General features: G+C 33.4%; 1 protein-coding gene and 1 long non-coding RNA gene across 2 annotated transcripts in view; both read right to left on the minus strand.

Annotated features, from left to right (window-relative positions):
- Positions 1-18,764, minus strand: part of LOC138310244 (uncharacterized) — an 83,711-nt gene that overhangs the window by 17,338 nt on the left and 47,609 nt on the right. The window lies entirely within an intron of this gene.
- LOC138310768 (sodium bicarbonate cotransporter 3-like) overlaps positions 1-18,764 on the minus strand; it is a 49,526-nt gene that overhangs the window by 13,523 nt on the left and 17,239 nt on the right. Inside the window, exons 2-4 of the mRNA XM_069252103.1 lie at positions 12,729-13,017; positions 12,207-12,347; positions 9,627-9,716 (exon numbers count right to left, since the gene is read on the minus strand). Coding sequence (XP_069108204.1) covers positions 9,627-9,716; positions 12,207-12,347; positions 12,729-12,813 — 316 coding nt within the window. The 5' untranslated portion in view covers positions 12,814-13,017. The remainder of the gene's footprint in view (positions 1-9,626; positions 9,717-12,206; positions 12,348-12,728; positions 13,018-18,764) is intronic.

The raw sequence follows: 18,764 nt of genomic DNA on the forward strand, positions 1-18,764 counted from the left end.
GTTTGTAGTTCTGATAACCAACATATTGTCTTCCTTACAAAGGCACTTGATACATGTACATGTAGAACAAAGATTGGCATTACATAGTCTGTCTACCTTTAATTGTACCTAATTTATAACTGACATGATATAAAATACTTCTAAATGCTGTCTGTATGAAATATTTAATACTATTTTATTTATACTAAATAAAAGTAACTTAGTTAAATTTGAAAGCTCCTTACTTTTTCCCAAAAACCTCATTCAGATAATCTTTTTGGGCTTGGGGGAAACCAAAAACTTGCTATTACATCCTCATACTTTAACTGTTTTTTTAACTGTATAGTTGTTAACTAATGATTTATTGTGTTGGCATTATTTGTGGGGGTTTTATTTTCAGGAATTATCTTAGTAGCCTTAGAAAGCATAATTTAGACAACAAGCTATAATATTTTAAAACCATGGTTTTGATAAATTTTTAAAGTTATTAAACTAAGCAAATATGGGTGGATCCGTGAATTTAGCCAGTATAGCAAATAACATTGAAAATCACAATTATTTCCTCTTCTTAATCCAATTAGTGTATAACATTAATAAACTGTATGTGAGCTCTTCCTCGAGTAAAACTTTTCTCTAAATAAAGCTTATATAGAATAGAATGGGCTTAAGCTCTACATCACTGACAACTTTACTGATAAGAAATGTTTACATTTTATAAAATAATTCCTGTACTTGGAAATCACTTCCCCTACAGTTTGCTATACATGTCAGTCTATTAAATAATGTACATTCTCCGAGTGTATAACTCTCACTTTATTTTTTCTATCAGAGACAAATTCATCTTATTCTGGATGGTATTACCCCTTACCCAAGACTACATGGCCACTAGATACCAAAGGATTTTGATAAATATTCCTCAGCTGGATTCATGTACAAAATTATCTCCCCTTACTGTGAATCTGAGAATATCAGATATATCATCATTACTCTAAAATATTATCTCTGTTGAAAATGTTTTAACCTTTAAATAAGGCATATCTTCTTAGGTTTCACTTACATAAAATACATACATCAATCAGAATTTTTCAATGAAGAAAGAATGATCAATGTCAGGAAGGCACATGGAATATATATATGTCAGGAAGGCACAATGGAATATATATACATTCAACGGATTACAATAATATATGGACTTTTACCAAAAACATATATGGGATGGACTAGCTTTCTTTACATTGTATCTTAGATATAGAAAACAATGATCACCACAGGGGACAGAGCAGATGGATTAATTAACAAGATATACCAGACTGCTGAACTAGCAATGTGGACAAGACAATGAGATACAATATCAATATGGCTTATCACCACAAATTGGAGATAAAAAATATATTCTTTTATTCCCAATGAACTTGGGCCATATGGAGGAATTTGAGAAAGGGGAAGAAACTCTATACAGTCATCAAAAATTGGCTAAAATTTCATTTTTTTGGTCTTTTCCTTAGGATTAAATAGAGGTGTGTATATATAATGTTTTGAACTCATTCACCCCTTAAATTCAATAATGAACTGTTCCAGCTATTGTTTTAGAACAATTAAACTGTGTCTTCAAGGGTAAATGATTTAATATTATTGATTACACTTATCATCCTTATCATTACCTATTTATAATCATTGACTGCACATTTCTAATATAGCAAAGCCTAAACATGATTCTGTGATGCCAAACTTTATAATTACTACTTTTTACAAACAATATATCAATCCTAACTACCTGGTACAATTGTCGACTTGTAATGGTCATTCCTGTGAATGTCCAGAATGAATAATTAAACATATGACTATATATATATGTAACAATAACTCTGTTGTAAACGCAACTATTTGCGAGCAAGAATGACCACAGCACAATACACAAATATTTTATATATATTTATGGGAAATACTGAGCGATACATGGTGAAACAGAGCAACAAAACAGCAATTTATAATGATACAAAAAACAGCTAAAAATACGTAAAGTACGAACTCCATCATGTTACAATATTACCTGTCTTAGAAACCTCAGCTCCTTCCTCAATAACTGACAAAGGAAAAATCATTTTCTTTCAACATGATTATCATATACCCTTATAAAGTCAAATTTTATCATATCATCTGCTGATTGTCAATGTGTTCTCTGTGAAGCATAAAGAATACAATATAGTAGAATAAAATGTCAAAGTGAAGTTTTTTCCTATTTTCTGTAACATTTTTTTTTCATGTTTTCTTTTCAAATCAAATTTAAAGAAACCAGTTGAACTTTTTCTCACTGAGTCTTATATATAAGAATGAATGAACACTCATCAGGGTTGTCCACTGAAACTCAAAAATACCTGTTTAGTAAGGGAGACAACTCTTAACAGGTTGTGATTGCATTGCTTTCAATCCAGACACATTGGTACCTTACTTTTTTTCTTTTATCTTTTCTTCTTTCAAAGAACCGTATCAATTGTCAATGGTTTTTTTGATAAGCTTTATAACATTTCTCTAACCTGACAGCTTTGATAAGCTATATAACATTTCTCTAATCTGACACCTTTGATAAGCTATATAACATTTCTCTAATCTGACACCTTTGATAAGCTATATAACATTTCTCTAATCTGACACCTTTGATAAGCTATATAACATTCTCTAATCTGCACTTGATGTAAATTCTCTATCGACACCTTTGATAAGCTATATAACATTTCTCTATGACACTTTGATAAGCTATATAACATTTCTCTAATCTGACACTTTGATAAGCTATATAACATTTCTCTAATCTGACACCTTTGATAAGCTATATAACATTTCTCTAATGACTTAACCTGTACATCTACACACTTCTCTAACTGACTTTATAAGCTATAACATTTCTCTAATCTGACACTTTGATAAGCTATATAACATTTCTCTAACATTTGTAAGTCTAATCTCTTTGATAGCTATATAACACACATCTGACACCTTTGATAAGCTATATAACATTTCTCTAATCTGACACTTTGATAAGCTATATAACATTTCTCTAATCTGAACCTTTGATAAGCTATATAACATTCTCTAATGACACAACACTTTTGTAAGCTATATAACATTTCTCTAATCTGACACCTTTGATAAGCTATATAACATTTCTCTAATCTGACACCTTTGATAAGCTATATAACATTTCTCTAATCTGACACCTTTGATAAGCTATATAACATTTCTCTAACTGACACTTTGATAAGCTATATAACATTCTCTTCTCTTGATAAGCTACACCTTTGATAAGCTATATAACATTTCTCTAATCTGACACCTTTGATAAGCTATATACATTCTCTACTGACACCTTTGATAAGCTATATAACATTTCTCTAATCTGACACCTTTGATAAGCTATATAACATTTCTCTAACCTGACACCTTTGATAAGCTATATAACATTTCTCTAATCTGACACCTTTGATAAGCTATATAACATTTCTCTAATCTGACACCTTTGATAAGCTATATAACATTTCTCTAATCTGACACCTTTGATAAGCTATATAACATTTCTCTAATCTGACACCTTTGATAAGCTATATAACATTTCTCTAATCTGACACCTTTGATAAGCTATATAACATTTCTCTAATCTGACACCTTTGATAAGCTATATAACATTTCTCTAATCTGACACCTTTGATAAGCTATATAACATTTCTCTAATCTGACACCTTTGATAAGCTATATAACATTTCTCTAATCTGACACCTTTGATAAGCTATATAACATTTCTCTAATCTGACACCTTTGATAAGCTATATAACATTTCTCTAATCTGACACTTTGATAGCTATATACATTTCTTAACTGACACCTTTGATAAGCTATATAACATTTCTCTAATCTGACACTTTGATAAGCTATATAACATTTCTCTAATCTGACACCTTTGATAAGCTATATATAACACTTTTCTCTAAACTCTCTGACAGCTTTGATCAGCTATATAACATTTCTCTAATCTGACAGCTTTGATAAGCTATATAACATTTCTCTAACTGACACTTTGATAGACTAATATAACATTTCTCTAATCTGACAGCTTTGAAATACCTTGTCTTCAAAAAAAAGTTACAAGTTATGTATGTAAACCTGAGGTACTGCAGTATCTGATAAAAAAAACCAAAATTAAATAACTGTTTTGTAATTAATCTTCCTAACTTTTTTTAGATATTTGAATTTTTTTCTAATGTATCCATAATCCAGATAAAGAAGTTAAGAAAAGTGTACATTACTGTTGAGCATCACGATCATACTGAATGAAACCGGAGTGATAACTTTAAACGTTCTGTCAATTAGCCATCTTCCATTAGCAGACCAACTCCTTTACCATAACTATTGCTGCTCTTCATTGGCAGTTTGCTAATGCAGCACACCAGGCGTCGATTTCTCAAAACAAACTTCAGTTAAAAACTTTCAGATAAGTTACTTAAGGAGAAAAACTGATGTTTTGACTTAAGTCTATACTTTTGTTTCGAGGAATCGGAGCCTGATTCTATATAGCAACTCACCCTGACATCTTTCATTTAAAACATTTGTCCTCGTAAAATCAATAATATTTCAATTATTGTAATAAAGGCAAGTATTTATAAATGTGTCATATTTCAATGTGATTTATTCAGAATTGGATGTGTTTTGGTACGAAGCATTATAATATCAGAACAAGAGGAATGTCAGTGACCTTTTTGTACAGTAAAGGCACAAATCCTACAGAAAATCAGTGCACAAGCACTTAGTCTGACCAGAACCGTTTTAAGAGGATAAGTTATGGACCTGATTATTGACAAGTGGCATTATCCGAGGAATACCATAGATCTTTTCAGGGAGATCAAGTCCCAAGAGAAAACCTAAGACTACCTGCTTCCCCCAAAACTACCCACTAATGGTCGTGTAGAATATGATCTTTGCTCCTGTAAGTTGTGTATGATATATGGGAACACTATGAGCAGCAGTAATCGGTACATTACCGCCTATATTGATCGGTCCTAATCACTAGCATTGATGATCGAGATTTAATCATGTAGGTCAGTTGTCACTACAACCAATGCGACGTGGCTGCCACCGCGCCAGGCCATTGTATGCAGCCGTAACACTATAGGCGTACCTAATTGGATAAATCTTTTGTTTTTAATGGAACTACTTTCTACTCATCCTTAGCTTGATGTAAATAGGCCAGTGACATACTTTAATTGACCTTATATAAATAGGCCAGTGACATACTTTAATTGACCTTATATAAATAGGCCAGTGACATACTTTAATTGACCTTATATAAATAGGCCAGTGACATACTTTAATTGATCTTATATAAATAGGCCAGTGACATACTTTAATTGATCTTATATAAATAGGCCAGTGACATACTTTAATTGATCTTATATAAATAGGCCAGTGACATACTTTAATTGACCTTATATAAATAGGCCAGTGACATACTTTAATTGACCTTATATAAATAGGCCAGTGACATACTTTAATTGACCTTATATAAATAGGCCAGTGACATACTTTAATTGATCTTATATAAATAGGCCAGTGACATACTTTAATTGACCTTATATAAATAGGCCAGTGACATACTTTAATTGATCTTATATAAATAGGCCAGTGACATACTTTAATTGACCTTATATAAATAGGCCAGTGACATACTTTAATTGACCTTATATAAATAGGCCAGTGACATACTTTAATTGATCTTATATAAATAGGCCAGTGACATACTTTAATTGACCTTATATAAATAGGCCAGTGACATACTTTAATTGACCTTATATAAATAGGCCAGTGACATACTTTAATTGACCTTATATAAATAGGCCAGTGACATACTTTAATTGACCTTATATAAATAGGCCAGTGACATACTTTAATTGACCTTATATAAATAGGCCAGTGATATACTTCACCAGACTTGTAAAGAGGCCAGCTACATACTTTAATGGACCTATAAATAGGCCAGTAATAAACTTTAATGAATCTATAGTTAGGTCAATTACATACTTATTTAATGGACCTATAAATGGGTCAGTGACATACTTTGATGTACCTATATATAGGTCTGCAACATACTTATTTAATGAACCTATAAATATGTCAGTGACATACTTTATGGAACCTACAAATAGACAAGTAACATACTTTTATACATAACATTTCTGGTCTGAGAAAGAACACATTCATTATGCTTAGTTTAAGTTTCTACCAGCTCTATCAATAGTGATCAACATGCTTTCATTTCTGGTCTGGGAAAGAACGTAATCACGATGGGTTTTCTACCATCTCCATAAATTATTGGTACCCCCTCCTCTTAAGTGTCAACAAGCGACAAGAAATTATATAGTTTTAAAGTTAGCTGCCTTGACCTTCTGACACCCGTAGGTCGCAAGTTCCAATCCCATGTGAGGCAGTTGCCAGGTACTGACCGCTGGTTGGTAGTTTTTCTCTTGGTTCTCCGGCTTTCCTTCACTTACAACCCTGGCATATCCTTACATGACCTTGGCCGTTAATAGGACGTAAACCCCAACCCTTCTGACTAAATACATTACACTATAAGGTCATCACATTAGATTTTATTTCTATGTACCATATCTATCAATTATTTGTAACCCCCTATCTTGACCCCTAACAGGTCGACAAGACATTATACATTTTTAAAGTTCTGCCAAGACCCAACTGACTAAATACATTATGCTATAAGGCCACAATGGTCCGAGTCATAAACGACACTCAGGACATTGTCATGAATTATTCACTTGGGCTGTGTACCTAATCGAAGACCTACTGATAGTAAAGTTTAGATCACGATCTTCCCATCGTTAGGTCTGATAACACGTATTAGAGGTCATCCTGAGGTGGATTACAGAGAACAGCGAAAAGTAGCTACCTTATAAAGTTTGGTTTTGTTTGATTAGTTAAATGTCCTCAATGAACAGCCAGGGTCATGTAAGGAAGTGGCAGGTTAACATGGAGGAGGAAAGTCTGAGTATCCGGAGAATAAACCTCCAACCTTAGTGGTCAGTGCCTGACAACTGCCACACCTAGGATTTGAGACCCAGAGGTCAAAGAGGACTTGTGAGGTAATCTTAACCACTCGGTTACGGTGGAGTGGTTACGGTGGAGTGGTTACGGTGGCCCCTAATCATAAATTAACCTTTGAAATGGTATTCATGGTAATGTACCACAGCGGAGCAGACTGGTACTTTTCTCAACTTACAAAATCTAAGAAACTGACAAATCAACATGGCTACATTTATAAGCATTGAACTGTGTTCCTATGGCATATCTATGGTCTATGTACATGCCAGAGCTTTGCAGACAATCTTAATAATGCACGCTAGCGCATTATGAGATGATTGTCTGCAAAGCTCTGGCATTTATATAGACCATAGATGCCATAAGAAGATAGGTTAATGCTTATATTTATATTAACATTGTTTAAGCTAGACCAGGAAAACCTTTTATCAACAACAATTTAATCCATGAGATGGAACAGCCATTTTGACGGTGATCAGTTGACGTCCCCACATCTATATTATTGACGTCATAATGGTCACGTTTTGGGTGTCAGTTATGCCATCATCTACTTCACTTTGCCTTGGTTAGTTTATTTTGTAGAAATGACAAGTAAATGTAAATACATGGTTAAAAGCGTCATATGCTATTTATCTTTGCTACAATACACACGGATCGTTCAAATCAGAATATCTCAAAATATAGAGGTTTCATTGGTGTAGTATAGTAATGTCCATTTATATATTCAATCTTTTTAAAGAACCTTTTAACAAAACTTCAAAACATGTTTTACCTTCAGAGATAAAAAAACCTCTAAATTGATTTAATTGCTATTGATTTTTTAATCAAAGATCAATATAAATTCAGTAACTATAAATGTTGAAATTGACATCAATAAATACCTATATCCTGAAACCATGAAACAATCAACACAAATGCATATGATTACTTTAATTTTTGTTGGTGGTGACGATTTATCACGTTTTAGTAATAAACATTTAATGAATACCTTAGAAACACATTGCGGACAGAAACAAGGATACCCTTGGTTAGTTAAAACAAAGTTTCAACAGTAATTAAGAACAGTTCAGCTCCATGGAAAATCCACACATGTATTTTTATAGAGATTTTCTTGTAATTCAAAACTAGATTTTGATTATTCTTGCAAACAAGACTTCATTATATCAATTTACATACAAAACAATTATTTTCCTATTTTAAAAAAGCGTGGATGCTCACTTAATTGGCCATAAGAATTACCGGTATTTTCTTTTTTGTTTGTTGCTATAATTAATAAATGTATAAGGAATAGCAAATATCTGTTCTGATTACAAAGATTTCACTCAAAAGTTTGAGAAATGTTAAAACCAAATCAAGCAGAATATTGATTTGAAAGACTGATAAATTAGTATAGGAAACCATTAATAGATACAAATCTATGTTTTAATAGTATAGTGAGGTTTTGTTGTATGAAATGCTACATAAAGATAGACAATATACCAATCAGATAAGACTTCGGATAGAACCAACTCAAATTTGCTATGATGCTGAAAATGAAAACTTGATCATCAAAAATTAAAATTTCAAAATAGGAATTTCCTCAAATGATTTTGATGGTTGATCAATTGAATGATGTGGCTCATTGTCTTCGTTCCCTTTACACCTGAGCCTCGACTGATATGACTTTAGAGATCAGCAAGATAAGCATATATAGAATTTTCAAAACCTTACTAAGGTTTTTCTATATTATTTTTTCCAAACATGTCTATAGAATTGTTCTATTAAGAAATATACATACTTTTCATCTATTATTTTGTATCACATATAAATTTCAAACCTATTGTTTAGAATTTATCATGCCCATGCTTTCCGAGTGTGATACCTCCATCTGTTTGAAGAATATTGAGTAGAAACCTGCACCACAGAATCACAACTCCACAGAAATTACCATTCCAAACTTTGGGAGGTAACAATGAAGTTCAGTCACACAGTATGGTAGGATTAGGACCAGTAATCAAATCCTCCCTTGATAAAGAACGTCTCAACTTAAAAATTTCTGTTGGAATTAGCAATGTTATATAATTTGTAGACCAATTAATATTGAAACAGTGATATTTTTTCAAAAATTCAAAATGTAACCCAATGGAAATTTTGCGCATTCAAGACTTCTTATAGGATATATGGAAATTTGATTCACTCATTCACCCCTGAAAATTCTTAATGAACTGTTCCAGCCTTTGAATCAGCAGAGTTCAAATGTGGCTTCGGGAGTGAATGGGATCAACTGGGCCCGGAAAGTACAGAGGATACTTAAGGATATGTAAAACCTACCATCCAGATCGCCATATTGGCTGAACTGGCTGATTTGACTACCCCGCCGAAAATCATTGCGAGGCACCATCAAGGAGTTACCTGAACGTAAAAGGCAAAACAAAAACATTTAGAACAATTGGTTTAGGAAAGGGATGTCTTTCACTCCTTAACAAAGGACTTATGCTGCAAAGGTCACGCATAGGTGATGTAAAGGTCAATGTCAAGGTCACAAGGGTTCAAACTTGATCTGACCTTACCCTCAAGGTCACCGTAAACACTGAATTGCCAGACTTGGCTGACCTGGCTGGCCCGCCTTGTGTTGGCCGCGTACGGCTCCAACAAGGTATCTGGTGACAGAATTACAGGTATAGCTTCAACGCTCTAATGCATTAAACTTCTGTATCCTACCAATATGCAAAGGACTAATAAAGTCCTTGACACAAGTCCTATCAATGTTTTCAAACCATTCAGAATCAACAAGCTTAAGGCATACAATTTGAATTTGTTTTTCTCATTTTGTACATATTATTCATGCTAATAATAAATAGACATTGTGAAGAAACAATTTTCTAGTAGTCTTAAACAACATTTCATATTAATTTTTTTCATTTTTTACAAATTTTTGTTAACAGTATAATAATTTATTTCAGCACATGAAAAGTTTTAATTCAATTTTTTCAGCAGTTTAAATATTATTCTTGAATAAAGTTTCCACAATTTCAGAGTAGAATGTAACAAATATCAGATATCAACAAACTCCTTATCAGGCAATGAATTCCTGACCTAAGACCCTATGGTTTAGTCCATAGAAACATTGAATGAGAGGTTGTCCAAAAAGGAGTGGTACATTGTTTACCTTAGGACAGTATGAAAGTGAGGGGGATGTCAATGTGACACTATAGGGCACCAGGTCACCTGATAACATTCTATCTGCAGAGAGTTATCAAAGCGACTTCAATTTCAGTCTTGTTACAATATCATATCTATTTCTTTTCCTCTTAAATCCATAAAATTCAAAATAGTTTAAGACCCGCCTGTGAAAGCCTTACAAAATGGCCTCAATTTCAATCTTGCTTGTCTCTTTCATATATTTCTTTTCTTCTTAAATCCAAAAAATTCAAAATAGTTTAAAACCCGCCAGCGAAAGTCTCACAAAATGGCCTCAATTTCAATCTTGCTTGTCTCTTTCATATATTTCTTTTCCTCTTAAATCCATAAAATTCAAAATAGTTTAAGAGCCATCTGCAAAAGTCTTACAAAATGACCTCCCTCTTAATATTGTGTCTTTTTATCTATTTCTTTTCTTCTAAAAACCATAAAATATTTTAAGGCCAATCAGCGAAAATTACCTCAATTTAAGTTTGCAAGTTTGAAAATTATCAAAACGATCTCAATTTCAATGACCAAGTCTCTCTATTGTCTTTTTTTCATACTTATTCCATCAAATATAACATATTTTGTAGTCCACCAGCTAAAGTGCTCAATTACTTTTCTCTCTATTACCTTTCTTGTTAAATTCAAAAATTTATAATTATTTAGAAGTTAAAATCAGGTCAAAAAGAATTCAGTAAATCAAAACATGATACACCAGGTACTGTAACCTTTTAATCTGAACATTCAGGGCTGGTACTGTAGTAAGTTTCTCAAGAGTTCGTTTCTAGGTTTAAAGTTAACTCATTCATGAATGAGTTAAAATGGAACAAATACAGATTCAATATGCATCAAAACTTATTTTTTTTGAAGGTGGCTTGATGTACAAAATGTGGATATGTCTATCACTTGGCTGATGTTAAGGTAAGGTAGCAGAACTAGGAAAACTTCCAAGCATTGAACCTCGGGCATGAAAACCAACTGTGACAGTCAATCACATGTCTTTCAATTGTTTGACAAATATTCTATTTCACACTACAGTAAAACAAATATATAACGAAAACACTTATAATTTATTCATAGTTGTAATGAAGTTATTTTTATTCCGCAATGTTCCCATAAGATGTCTATACCATAGGTATAACAAACTGTTAATAGCGTGAATTTGCTGGTCCCCAAAGATTCACAATAACCATGTTTTACTGTATATATATATTTACAAACCACACCGACCCACTCCTTTTACACTCTATAAGAATATTTACATTTCAAAAGCATGTTATTCCTTAAATAAGCTTATTAGTGGAGTTATTTTGTGTTACAACAACTGTTGTGAGCAGTGCCACTTTCCACATCAAAGGGTAGCTCTGCCTCAACACTGGATATTTCATAACTTTGATTATATCGGTAAAAAATACATAAAGGTTAATACCAAATAATAGCTGAAAAACCAGTCAACTTAATCTCTTAATCTATAACCTTGTAGGTAATCCGATTAATCCTTAAAACTATGTGTATAATATTGGCTAATTAAGGGCCATAACTAGGTATAATATACCTAAACTTGAGTGAATTCTGGCTAATAAAGGGCCATAACTAGGTATAATATACCTAAACTTGAGTGAATTCTGGCTAATAAAGGGCTATAACTAGGTATAATATACCTAAACTTGAGAGAATTCTGGCTAATAAAGGGCCATAACTAGGTATAATATACCTAATCTTGAGTGAATTCTGGCTAATAAAGGGCCATAACTAGGTATAATATACCTAATCTTGAGTGAATTCTGGCTGAGAAAGGGTCATAACTAGGTATAATATACCTAAACTTGAGAGAATTCTGGCTAATAAAGGGCCATAACTAGGTATAATATACCTAATCTTGAGTGAATTCTGGCTGAGAAAGGGTCCTAACTATTTCATATACAAGTACAAGTGCTCTGATTTCAGCAGGACATACCACTTACCATCAGAGGGTACGGAGGGAGTCGTGTGGGAACGTTCCAAGTTTGAACCTTCCCGTTTGTGATGTCGTCGATGTTTATGTCGATGACGATGTTGTTTCGGCAGATGTAGACCTATGTAGACTTTGTCCTGTGACCTATGGTCTATAGAGCAAGGAAAGAAACAATAAAACAAGAGATGATGGTATTAGCATATTCAAGAGCTATTGATGCTGGAAACAATATAACAATAACAAAACAAATTAATTTTGTGAATGCATAAATTCATCATTTGCTAATTTGAAATGTTCAAAATCGATTTTAATTTAATTGCACCAAAAGAGCATCTACAGTATTGGGCTTTTCAAATTTTCTCTTTACAAATTTTTTAACATTAATAAGAAATCAAACAAAAAAGAAATTATAGTTTTCATATTTTAAATTTTTTATCAATATTGTAAAATTTGCAATTATTGATTATTTTACTCAATTCCCACATCATGATCACCAATATTATATGGCTTGACTACAGTTAGAGTTATCTACCTTTGATGTCGGCATCACTTGGTATGTTGGTAGCCACGAAGGACCCCAAGTCCTTGATTGGCATCGTGCCATGCTGTGTATCCATGATGACAGATTAGCACTCGTGTAAAATATAATCTCGTCTTTTTTTAAATTTTCTGATTGCACGAATTCTTATGAAGTAACTCCTGGGCTGAATTATCACTTCTCTTCAACTAAAATATTCTTTGTAGAAAACAGTTTCTGGTTCACTTTCTTCCGATCTGTCTTCAGTGCTTGTAACCATGGTAACTGTTATTGTTTAGTCAACCTACAACAGAAGATAGAAATAGAATCATGAGTATGATGATTGATAAATGATCAGGGTTACAGGGGTTCAATGTCCTTCGTTGATGACCCTATTGACTGATACACTTTGTTGATCAGCTTCATATTTTTATATTCAATGTCTTCAAATCTATCAAAATCATAGTTAGAAGTTGAAGATATTTGGTCAGTATGGATAGGTTCCCTGATTATACAGGTTTTATAACAATTATGAAATAAGAAGGAACATGGTACAATTGTCTAGGAATATTCTATCTTCCCATACCACAGAGTTAGCTCCCTTGTGGGTAGGTATTTATTTTTACGTCATTATTTTGTGAGCGCAATTCATGCCATTTTTGCCGAAAAGTATGCGCTGGCAAACACATGACATCACAATCAATACCTACCCACAAGGGAGCTAACTCTGTAATTTGTTTAGACAAGGGCTGGATCTGTCTGATTATACTATATAGCCATACAATCTACTGTACCATAATTATGAGAAATTAATTGGTTACTTTACCTGTCTGGAGTAAGACTTACAATAAGTGTACTATTATAGTGTACTAGCTGGTCCTAATTATTAATGTCCTGATGTACACCGATTCTGACAAATCATAGTTAATCTACACCCCTTGTCTCTGGGCAGACTTGTTTATAACACATTCTGAAACCATGTGCAGTACACCCCCACACCTCTGGGGAGATATTAGTTAAGGTGGTATGTACTGCTGACTCACTTCCTATACGTTCCCCCTACTTACCTCCCCCTAATCTCCCCCTATACCTGTCATACACATGGCCCCTTGGGTTTCCAACTATTACAAACATTTTCTAATGTTATAAGGAATAACAATAGGATTATGAGTCTTGCAGAAACTATAGCCTTGACGATTTCGTACCTTTTTAATTTCCTTGAATCTTTTCATTACCGATAAAGAAAACAATTTAAATCTACAGAGAAATCATGTTGTATGTGATTATTAAGAGGTCCCTGAAGAAAATCTCCATAGATACATTATTAATACAAAAATATCCATTTTCCACAAAAAAGTAAAGAAATAAAAAAAAATATCTTTTTAAAATTCCAGATAGCTACCTATTGGACATCTTCAGCTAATCTTTAAATTAGAAAATGAATTCATGAAACTAAGAAAGCATAAGAGCATTTTATACAGACATTTTCTTATGAAAAGAAATATCAAGCACTGCAAGCTTTGGCCCAATGGGCTGGGCTAGGTTACAATCACACAAGGACATTAACCCAATTAATCAAGCATTGTTCCATTATCATTTATGATAGATCAGACGAGACATTGATTTCCACTCTAGAATGTGATACCCAAACTATCAACGTCCACACATTGGCATGATGGATGTAATATGTATTCACTATTTGTAATGGAAGAAACCCTATATATCTGTTGGCCCATCATAACTCTTGTAAGCTGTATGATCAAGATAGTGTCTTCATCGCCCAGCAGCGGAATCCTTAACCCCACAAATCATGTGCTATTTAATTCAGAAACTGTTCTCAGTAATCAGGGCCTCAAATTCTGCCTGTCAATCACTGGAAACCTAAAACCACTATAGAACACAGGGAAGTGAACATTGGATCGGAGTTGGTCTGATAAAAATTCAAAATGCCTCTTTAATCATAATTCTCAGTTAAAAGTGAAATACAGTAAAGTCCATCAATCCACAAAATCTCAAATCTCAATAGCAGGAACTGTAGTTATTAACTTCTATTTCACCCCTGAAAATTCATAGTGAACTTTTCCTATTTTTGAATTGGAAGAGTTTAAAAGCGTCTTCAGGGGTGAACATTCATCTACAGGCCCTTCCATAGACTGGCCACCAGTCTCTAGAATATCAAAAAACATCACTCAAATATAGCTTGATGCTTTTGTCTCCACTACATGTCTTTTGCTTTTGTCTCCACTACATGTCTTTTAAGTTTCAAACTAGTGGGATATAATCGTATTAGAATTCTGTTATAAATTCTTAACAATTTTAGGTCTGGTGGCCAGTCTAGCCCAGTTTGACCTTGATACCACGATGCTGCCAGGTTATTTCTAGTTCTAAGCTTTACTCCTCTAATGGAAAATCTTCCTTAATTGTTTTGACTTTAGTTTTCACAACCCATGTTTCTAACCTTAATGAAATTCCTTAACATAAAACTTTCAACTGGAAAGCATTTACAATAAAACACTGTAATAACAAACCTCTCGGTACCCATAAAATTATTTTGTTATAAACAATGTTCTTTATACATAAACGTCATATAGGAACTAAGAGTGAAGGGGAATGAAAAATACCGCCATGAATTTATTGTAAGCATGTTTGTTATAAACGTTTTTTAGATAGGAGATACATTCCGGTTTTTTTATCAGGTACTGATATGATGCAAACACAGATGCTTGATAATTAATAACAGATCTATTGTAGCTATTATGTAATATTTCTGTACTCTTACACGAATTCACATCAGGCACGTACGTGAGTATCTGAGAAATGTCTCAGCCATTAGGATCAAGGATATTTCCCAACGATACTATTGTACCTTCTAGTCCAAATACAGTGGAGCCGCGATAATCTGGACGATGTTAATCCAGATTAACATTCATAATCCAGATGGATATATCAAAAAATAGATTTGATTATTAACCAAGTAAACAGAATCCGGCAGATTGTAATATGAGCAATCCAGATGGTTTTGGCTGAGGACACAAGTGTTCAGATAATCAGGGGTCGCGTACCAATCGACTGTACTGAATTTTAACATTGGGGAAGTATGAGCATCATGCAAGCACCATAAATTTGTATGGTATATACCATGTGACATTCAGCTGAAGGGGAAACCAATTTTGACCACATCTTGGGTCCCCTATTTTGACTTTGTGGGATCCCATCTTTGCTCCCTATTTTGACCTCATGGGGTCACATTTTTGTCCTCCCAAAGTAAACCATCCCCTCACATCTATCTCACTAACTAAACACAAGTCTTGGTATAAGGACACTTTGTGTAAACTTTGACCGTTAAGAGGTCAAACTGACCCAGCTTTGAAGTGTGTTGATTATCAGTAGTTCAGTCCAGTATTGCAATCAGATTTTCCACATTTATTCACTATTCAGACCCACATAGACAAATTCTTCTGACTTAAAAAAGTGTAAGAGTTTCTTAAAAATAGCTCATGTGAAGAGAGTTTCTCAATCTATTAAAAAAAGAAAGTTGCACCAAAACAAATGAGCAAAGAAGATAATTTTTCCATTCAGACACACAAAGCTATACAAGTTTCTCAAAATCTGGGAGACACAGACAGTTTTTCTATTTCAAACCAACAAACCTGAAGTTTGTTTTTATCTGTCTTTTAAAAACTGTTACCCAATTCAGTTGAGAATGATTCACCAAGTTGTTGAATTCCTATATGAATATAAGTTTGCTTTCTGTGTGCCTCCAGATAAATACACGGGAGAAGCAGTAAGCTGATTTCCACAAACCAATAATAAGTGATTTACAGAGTTACGAGACTAATAAATTGTGACCTCATCACACTGCCAATGACTGTACCCTGATCTAATAGACTATATTAACAATGCACGTCTGCTCACTTATTAATATCCTGCGGGAGCAGATCGAGAACAGATCGTGTTAGTCAGTGATTAACTTCAATATCCAATACTTGTGCACTGTAATCACTACACACTTATATAGCATTACACCTGTGTAATAATCCTCACCTTGGTATGATTCCGTTCCCCATAAGTAAATTCTGTGAAGATTATTGTGTATCGTAATGAGTAACCATGGTTACACCATACGCCATGTTACAACATAAGCACATCATCCATCATTCTTGTCCGTTAAAAGTTCAAACCTATTGCGTACAAACAATGAATGTCACAATGAATGCTGAAAGGATTGGTTTCTGTCTTAAATTAGGACCTTACAATTTTTGCTAATGTAATATACTGGATTCATAACATGAGGTCGATAATCTGATATGACACAAATATTTAGTCAAAGCGTGGGACATCTGAAACTCTTTAACAAGTCTATTATACATAAAAATGTGTACTAGATTCTGTTCATCATATTAATGTAAGCAGAATATAAGCAAAGACATTCAATTATTTTTCTAAATTTATCAGACAGGTGAAATTCAGGTGTGACATTTCTGTATGATTCTATACATCATATTACTCTGATTTATGTAAGTGAGTAAATGCAAAACTTTCAATCCCATTTCAAATATTTACGAAAGTTCAGAATGTGTCATTTCTGTCTATCATGACAATACTACAGGTCATAAATTACATTAATCTATGACAATGATGTTAATTTATGATGTCATTATCACCTGTGATGTCATATGACTGTTATTACACGTCTTACGATATTGATGTCGGGGTCATATAAATATATATGACATTGCGGAACAGGCGAGCAACATTATTTGAATATGATAGCCTGACACTGGTGAGGACATTATGATTCCACACCGAATCTCAATCTTAACATACCAGTTATCTATAATCTATATAAGGGAATCATTTTGATTCTAGACAGGCTGTTTAATAAATAGCTTGAAACAGACAACAGACTAGTGTGATTTACTCTTGGGTATCATATTCAACATCTAAATACTGTAAGTCAAAGATTTACCTACCCCAAGAATACCAGCTATGTACAATATTCTCACAGAATGGAAAAGAAAACATTAAAAAGAACTCCAGAAATTGGGTATGATAATTCATAATCAAACTACTGCTTATTAGTGAACAGAAATGTAAGTTGTGTAAAATCTTTAAATCTTTCTCATGGTACAGTAATCTATTACAACAAACCTACATATGCCTTTTATTATTTGAGACAGATTCTTATGTCCTGATTCACAAGTAAAAGACTCGTAAGCTCATGTTATATGGTATACAATGCTGATGTTGATAAAGGCATCACATGTTATAAAACATTGTTAAATCCTTGAAAAGGGGGCATTTATACAACTTCAATTGTTCTCCAGAAAAGTCTAGAAGGGGTGCTTATAGGGGGAGGGGCGCTAATTTACGATGAAATGGTAATACACAGTGCCAATTTGAACCCAACTGAAAGATTTAGGCTGACAGCAAGAGGCTTGATGAATGCTGACCAGCTAAATATTCCATGAGGGTTGAGCTATGCCTTTATAAGACAGGTCCATGTTTAATTATTTTTCTCTACTAATTAAAAGGAAACTGTGGAATAATTATGCTGATGCCATAGGATCGTCGGTATAACATTATCAAAAACGTACACCAAATAAATAGTTGGTATGCATTGATGTAGACATCAGATGATTGTAACACACGCGTGAGTTATATCACACCTCCTGTGTGAGGCATAGTTGTCTTTTCTTTAATAATTACACAATAACTCTGTGAAGTATGAGAGTATAGGGTGAATCTGGACAAGTACTTATTATCACATGTAATGCAAGTCTAATACACAAGTATTTGAAGGGACGTGAATCTAACAACAAGATGTCTGTCAGAAAGATACAACCAGAGTTGCACCTATCGGATTCCATGTGTGGAAACACCTAGAACAGCCCAGACGAATTAATTTGTAGTTAGGACATTAGTTTCCCACATATTCCTTTTCATCGATCACAATGAAAACCCCATTATCTATATACATATCCTGGCACTAACATGCCAGAAAGATGATCTATTTTAAATCACTTAAAGGAGATACATGCAGAGCTCAAT

Source organism: Argopecten irradians, chromosome 16 (assembly GCF_041381155.1).
Source record: "Argopecten irradians isolate NY chromosome 16, Ai_NY, whole genome shotgun sequence".
Classification (NCBI taxonomy): domain Eukaryota; kingdom Metazoa; phylum Mollusca; class Bivalvia; order Pectinida; family Pectinidae; genus Argopecten; species Argopecten irradians.